We start from the raw sequence: 7,835 nt of genomic DNA on the forward strand, positions 1-7,835 counted from the left end.
GGGGGGGGGGTGGAGAAAATCAGCATCCAAGCACTAACTAAACTAGGGGTACTTGAACTAAAGCTTATCATGTGAGCTTTAGTTAAAAAGTGCCACCACCACCAAGCATGGGGATGCTTTTAGAAGGAGAGCCAAGTGGCCAAGAGTGGAGGCAGGCTGCCTGCTGTGGGCTTGGGGCTCTCTGCTCTGCTGCCTTTGCCTTGGGAGCAGTCTGCTGGCCATGCATCCCCTGCCTGCCTGGCAGCGAGCAGTACAACTTGCCACTGCTGTCAGATGGGTAGAGGACATACAGCCAACACATGGCTCCCAGGACAAAGGCAGCAGGGTACTGCCCTGAGCCTGCAGTGGGCAGCCCACCTCTGCTCCATGCACAAGTCTGGGGGGCATATGCCCTCCCCCCCATTCCAGGGAGGGGTGCAGCAACATGGAGCTGCCTCCTCTCTACCATACCTCTAGAATGAGCTGCCCATGGCTCCATCCTGCTCTGGGGTTCAATTCACTGCCCTGGCTGGGCAGCACCTTTAGCCCCACTCCCTCCCTTGCTGTGGGGACCTTGATCTGCACCCCACCCTCCCTATGCCTCTTCCCCTCCACAGACTTACCTGCATGGTACTGCTCTCCACACTGCCTGGCTGTATTCCTGGCCATGTCCATGCACACAGCTGCAGTATGCATGCAGCATCCAGGGGGTCCCAGCCAAAAGGCATTTTATATTTTAAATATATTTAAAAGCCAAAAGAGCCAATAATGTTAAGTTTTCCTTTTAAATCAGTGCCACTCAATATGGCACTGGTATCAGTGCACCTCTAGTGTTTTGTGATGTATAAATACTCTAAGGGCAGAGATTTCCCTTTCCATCTTATATGGTGCTGTGCACAGCAGCCATCCAATAATGCAAGGTAGCTCAAGACAGAGAGGGGTTCTGGATCCACTACAACAGAGCTCACTGGTCAGCCAGCTATCTTGCTTCTATATTTTACTGAAGAGCTAGCAAAAAAGTCTCTGCAGTGCTGACTTATTCCATGTAGACACACTAAGCCTCCTTGTCGCTTCTTATGCAGTGAGCAGCTCTCCATAAGCCCTGTGAACTCAATTCTAGTTAGCTATACAGAGTGATCTATACTGTAGTAGTGTGTTCCAATTGTTTTAATCATCCTCCAGGCCTCACCTCTGTTGTTGTTTGAGAACAGAGCAGATACATGAGCTAGAAATGCAAGATCTTAGGACATACTCATACAAGCAGCCAGGATCTCATACCTCAAGTATCTTGATCTTCATGTGGACCCAAGTATTACCACAGAAGAGAGTGCTATTAATACTAAGTAAGGCAAGATTAAGAGATGGTTGAGAAGAGGAGAGGTCAGGACAGATGGTGGATAGTCAAGTTTAAAATATTCAAGTGAGATAGTGAAACTTATGTTCCACTGAGAAGAGAAAAACATTTCTGCCCATTGTCTGACTACATCAGTCTAGTGGAAACTTAAGTGTCTGTTAAATAAGCACTCTGTGCCATCATTCATTTCATTGGATTTAGAAAAATGATGGACAAAAGTGCCTGTTCTTCTACCTAAGCAACTAAGAAAGTAGTTTCAGGAGTACCCAACTCCCAGTTCCATGGCTGAATGAGGTGCCTCCAAGTATATTTCTATTACTAACTAGCAAGTTGCTCATCATGAATGATGGCGGGGGCGGGGAATGCAGCAGGCAGGGATGAGTACTGCCACCCAGCAGCCCATTGGGTGGGGGGAGGGGGGGTCCATATCTGGCCCCATGCACTCCCCCACCCCCCCAGGAGGAGGGGTCAGGAGGGAAAGCTTGCACAGCCACTGATACCCAGCTGCATGCAATGTGCCTCCCCTCTACCACCTGCCTCTGCCAGCTGTTGTTGGGGCTAGGCAGCAGCAGCAGAAGGGGGGGTGCAGCAGTGGTGGGGGGCACTGCCACCAGGACCCCCCCCTTGCCTCCCTCCCTGCTGACTGTTGTTGGAGGGAGGGGTGTGGAAAGGGCCTGGCAGTTCCCTCCATCTGTAACGCTCTGGAGCCTTGCAGCCAGATCAGCATGCACCCTGTCAGCAGCACATGCAGTTGGCCCAGAGCATTATGGACAGACAAACTAAGGCTTTTATTATATTAGAATGTTTGCCATGTCTAGGGTTCTTCCCAAGAGTTGAAGCAGCTCATTGGAAGGACTTCCTAGAGACAAGAGAACTTGCTCATTCTTAATAAAGCAATTTTACTTGTATTGTGGTAGCATAAGAAACCCCAGATCCTCCTGTCCCACACTGTGGAACTAGAGCAAGAGAGACAGACTGCTCTAAATAGCCTAAGAAATTGTGCTGAGAATGAACAGCCCCACCTCAATTTCACCCTTCTAGAGCCTGGTTTGGGTGCCACCCCTCTAGGTATCCATGGCTATTTAATGGAAAAAAAAAAAAAAAAAAAAGTGCCCCATGGGCATTGAATCTTACCCCTCCACAAATACTCGCAGGTGAACATCAACGAAGAAGAAGAGAGCTATCCCCAAGGAAACACCTTCAAGGGTCTGTTTAGTGTTCCTTTGTGTGTCACTAACAGCCAAGTCCACAATCAAAAGTGCAATGTCTACAAATATAAGTACAATACCAAATACTCTACAAGACAAAAAGAATATATCACTATGAGGAAAATGATACAAGAACATTGTCAGCAAGGCTATGCACTTGAAGATTACATTTCTAAAATTAGCCTTATAACCCATTTGTAGTTGAAAGAAAATACACACCGTTTTTCCACTAATCCATCAATTAGTTAATTTTATTATTATCTCAAGTTTAGGAATGCAATATTAAAGCAATCAGTGAAACTGCATCTAAAATACAACATGAGCCTGCATCTGCCCTCCATCCACTCTTTGTAGTCAAGTAATCTTCACTTCAGCAGCTGGAAATGAAAGCTGCTAGCAGGGGACCAGCAAGTTCAGAGAGCCAAGAGTTAGTGTAGTCCATACTACAAACACACGACTCAAGGAAGATGTCAATCATTAGCCAAGTGTTAAGCAATACATTACATTCTATTTAAAGATGAACAAACAGCCTAGACTTGTCTTGGTGAAGTCTCTTTGGGCACATCTGTGTGTTCATTAATGTGCCATAATTACAATGCATTAAGTTTTTAGTACCTGTAATTACAGATACTAAATTTACGCAGCAGTGCCAATTCTTATGGTGCAGTATTAGTGCTGGTGCATGCTTTTTGTGATGCTAATGTGTAGTAGACCAATTTAAACTGCATATTGGCACAGGTTTTTCCTGCTGTGCTAATGTGCAACAGAGTCAGTCTACTGCGCTTGAAGCATCTCTTGTAGACATGCCCCGTGAGACTTGTAATAGTTCTATCAGCATTCGTTCTTCCCTCCCGGCAGCGACAGAAGAATTTCCCCAAGAAGCTCTTCTGAATTTTATTCAGAGTAAGCTTTGCACAGCCAAGATTTGATAATTTTGCTTTACAGCAAAAAGGCCAGAAGTGTAGTTTGCATCTCCCTCCCACCTATACTTGTATTATATATGCGTATACCCACCCCGTACCTGAATCCAAAAGACATCACAAATGGAGAAATTTTTGTCTTAATATCCCTGTTAAGAAAGCAACAAAAAAATTAAATACAGTTTGTCACATCAGCCATTAAGTCACTTTTACATCACTACTGCAATCAAGTTCATCATCCAGAGAGCTACTACTTAAAGTAATATACATGATGCTTGTAAAGTAGTTGCATAGCTAGCTTAATTTTGCTTTAACCTTCTATAAAGGGAATTACTAGTAAGATTCTTCTCCATCAACTATAAGCCACACACCTCCTAGAAGCAGGTTTGCAGAGACTGAAAGATATGCAATTCCCATTTTGCATTTGTTGTTTTCATGTGTACAGTGTTTTGAAAGAGATAAACCGGTTTGCAGACTTAGTATTGTGTAGCACTAAATTAGTGATTACCTAATCAACAGTAATCCAATTACAGGTTTTGAGCATAGTAAAAAAAACAGTAGGTTATAAATCTGGAAGTTGTTTGTTCAATGACTAGCCAGAAGTGTCCCACCAGCAGAAACTGCCTTTGTAAAGGAGGCTTCAATGTGATAATATGAAGTTTTAGCTTTAAGAAAGTTTGAGATTAGTCTTTTAAAAAGATGAAGTGGAAAGACCAAATAAATTCTCAAGTAAAAGTTTAAACACCTCCGATAGACTTAAGGCTCAGGGTATGTTAATTCAGCCACACACAGGTTGACCCCCAAAAAATTCTAGCAATACATCTTCATTGGAATCAGTCTTTGAAGCACTTTTTAAAAGTACTCTTACACATCTAACCATAAAGTGCCCTAAGAAGTGTTTTACGGGAAGTTATATTACTTAACTAACATTTTAGTCAAGGCTTAAAGACTCAGTTGCCTCATATAGCAATAAGAGGCTTTTGAAGTCTATATTGCCAGCATTTTATTTGTATATGATTAAATGCATCATGGCCTCCATACAGCAACTGCTTGATGCCATTGGTAAGAAGCTATGCTATAGCTGCACAAAGTATCTTGCAACAGCATTTCTCAGTCCTTCCATCTCCATTCAACAAAAAGGCAGCAACAGGAGTCAAGGACAGAGGAACCACCTTCATGCCAAGGGACACTGCAGAGGTAGTACCACCTTCACCAACACAGGAGAGATCTAGTTGATTAGAGCACCGACAAATTAGATTACAGTAGAATTTTAGTCTCCCATCTGAAGCTATTGTAGAATATACAGTATAATGTTCTAATTCTGCTGTAATTTAAGCCATTACCAAGGGATGCTGTTGTTAAAAAACCAGAATTATGTAGACTTACATTTCTTTTAGAGACCACAGGACTTACTTGATACAGCTGTCCGGTTCACCATCTTCATCACGGCCATCATCAATCTTTACACTGGCCTCTGGTGGCTTTTCAAAGCTGTCAAGGAAACAAGTCAAGTGCTTAGGGCATTACAGGTCCTTGGAGGGACAAACAGCAGTGGTATAGGCCAACATAATGGGCTAAGGCTCTGCCCCCCGGCTATCACCAGAAGCAGAGATACTGCCATGATGAGTTCAGTTAACACCAGCCTCAGAGAATGGTACAATGACTACATTTGCTCTTAGAAATAGAAGTCATATACGTTTTATAGGTCAGTTCAGTAAAAACTAACATGCTAAGAAAATGAACGGCAAGCTCTCACCTTTAGGTAGCAACACTAAAGGTAACCAACTGTCTTACAGTACCAGAATAAGATGGAAGCTAAGAGGTCTCATAAGAGCACATGGAAAGACTCAGAAAAAAATTTGTGGAGAGTAAAGACTAGTTTCTAGGGCTGTACAGAGCTTTGGTAACAGATTCTAGTTGGAGGAAGTTCAGCAACCAAATCAAAAAAAAATTGGGAGACTAGAGTAAAAGAATCTATTTAGAGGCCAAAGCAATTATGGAATTGAGGCTGGCAGCATGCATTAAAAACGTCTTTTTTTTTTTGTTTTAAATATGTAGGGAATAAAAAAAAGGCATGGGGCAGCATAGGACCTGTACCAAATAAGCTGGAGCAATTAGTGACAGATTGGGGGGGGGGGGGGCTGCTGAGCTCTTCAATGAGTTTTTTGCCTGTGTTTTTGAACAAGGGTCAAGATAAAAGGTCTGACAGGTTCTTAATTGGGCATTAGAGGGACACCAGCCCACCAACTGTTGATGCCAACTTGGTGCAGGAGTCACTTGGATGAGCTGGATATGTTCAGGTTAGCAGGCCTGGATGAGCTTCGTCCAGCCAGTTCCTTCAGTACCCCCGGTGTCATAGCAGAACCACTGGCATGGTTGTTTGAGTGCTCGTGGTACTCGGGTCAGGTCCCAGAGGACTGTAAAAAAGGGCCAATTAGGCCCTATTTTCAAGAAGGTGAGGAAGGAGGATCCAAGTAATTAATTATAGGCCAGTCAGTCTTACCTCCATCCTTGGAAATATCTTTGAAAAAAATTAAAAAGGTATTTGTGCGACTCCAGCAGGAAAAAAAAATGTTGCATGGCAACCACCATAGATTTGTAACAGGCAGATCATGCCCAACTAATCTGGCTTTGTTTTATGACCAGGTCATGCTTAGACACAGAAGTAGAGATGGCTATCATTCTTAGATTTTAGAAAGGCCTTTGATACCGTATCTCATAATGAAATTAAGAGGCTGCAACTTGGATACTTACAGTCCAGGGTTGGACTGTAGTAGTAGTAGACAGACTGTAGAGTAGTAGTAGACAGGTCAGTATCAACCTGGAAGGATGTGGGTAGCGGGGTCTTGCAAGGCTCAGTCCTTGGACCTGTACTCTTCAATATCTTCATCATCTACTCGGATGTGAGTGTAAAGCATACTGTGTCCAAGTTTGCACACAATACTAAGTTGTGAGGGGAAGTAAATACTCTGGAGGGTAGGGAACAACTACAGGCAGACGTGGACAGACTGGATAAGTGGGCAGAACACAACAGGATGCAGTACAACAAGGACAAATGCAGAGTGCTGCACCTAGCACATAAAAATATCCAGCACATCTACTGGCTGGGGACTGACCCTCTCAGCAGCACAGCAGAAAGGGATCTTGAAGTCATGTTCATCTTGGAGTCCACTATGAGTGGTCAGTGTGACAGTCAGCAGCAAAGCTAGCTGCAATTTATCACACATCAGCAGATGCATGATGAATAGAACCAAGGAGGTGATACTTCCCCTCTATGTGGCATTGGTCAGACCTCAGTTGGGAGTACTGCACCCAGTTCTGGGCGCCTTACTTTAAAGAAGGATGTGGATAACCTCGAGAGGGTCCAAAGGAGGGCTACTCATATGGTTAAGGGTTTACAGGCCAAGCCCTATGAGGAGAGACTAAAGGACCTAGACCTTTTCAGCCTTCGCAAGAGAAGGCTGAGGGGTGATCTTGTGGCCACCTACAAATTTATTGGGGGGGGAAGGGGTGCACAGCAAGGAACCAGAGATGCTCTGTTCACCAGGGTGCCTCTTGGGGTAACAAGGAACAATGGTCACAAAACTGACAGAGCAGATTTAGGCTAGACATCAGGAAAAAAAACTTCACAGTAAGGGTAGCCAAAATGTTGGAATGAGCTTCCAAAGGAGGTGGTGCTCTCCCCTACCTTGGGGATCTTTAAGAGAAGGCTGGATAGACATCTGGCTGGGGTCATCTGACCCCAGCACTCTATGCAGGGGGTTGGACTCAATGATCTGTTGAGGTCCCTTCTGAGCCTAGCATCTATGATTCAAAGCATCTAAATTGATTTGGAAAAAGCTTCAGGACCCCCCCAAAAACAACCAACCAACCCTCAGTGGCTTTGGAGATTTTCAGCCATAGACTAAGCAGGCAGCTGATAGTCATCTCCAGCTGGTGAAGTCTGTTGGGGTTGGGGGAGGGAGAAGCTGCCCAGTGGGAAGCCAGGAGTGTGGCAGCAGGGCAGAGCCCCACCCTGCTCCCAGCACTGATGTGGGCATGGCAGCACTAGGAGCAAGAGCTATGCCCTGCTGCAGCCTGGAGCAAGCCATGCCTGCATTACCCCTTCACCCCCTGCCCCATGGCACAGGTGCAGTGTGCCTCAGCAGGGTGCTGCCTGGAAGCTGGGGCCACTGGGGAAGAACAGACTGCTGGAGCCACCCCAGCTCCCAGATAGCATGCTGCACCTACACAATGTGACAGCTGCCACACAGATCCCAGGTGGAGGGATGATCCCAATTACCCCCACTGCCTTGTGCTACATTGGGGGCGGGGGGCAGGGCAGCACTCTGCCACAAGTGCCCCAATCACCGCTGCCAAAGGCCCCAGCCACTG

General features: G+C 45.2%; 1 protein-coding gene across 4 annotated transcripts in view; it reads right to left on the minus strand.

Moving 5' to 3' along the window:
* Window positions 1–7,835, minus strand: part of LOC102387938 (phosphatidylinositol 3,4,5-trisphosphate 3-phosphatase TPTE2) — a 41,746-nt gene that overhangs the window by 27,414 nt on the left and 6,497 nt on the right. For all 4 annotated transcript variants that reach the window (XM_006025785.3, XM_025206639.1, XM_025206638.1 and 1 more), the window contains exons 3-5: window positions 4,875–4,952; window positions 3,563–3,610; window positions 2,468–2,629 (exon numbers count right to left, since the gene is read on the minus strand). In XM_006025785.3, the coding sequence (XP_006025847.1) occupies window positions 2,468–2,629; window positions 3,563–3,610; window positions 4,875–4,952 (288 nt within the window). The remainder of the gene's footprint in view (window positions 1–2,467; window positions 2,630–3,562; window positions 3,611–4,874; window positions 4,953–7,835) is intronic.

The sequence above is a fragment of the Alligator sinensis genome, unplaced genomic scaffold, assembly GCF_000455745.1.
Source record: "Alligator sinensis unplaced genomic scaffold, ASM45574v1 scaffold1031_1, whole genome shotgun sequence".
Taxonomy (NCBI): Eukaryota; Metazoa; Chordata; order Crocodylia; family Alligatoridae; genus Alligator; species Alligator sinensis.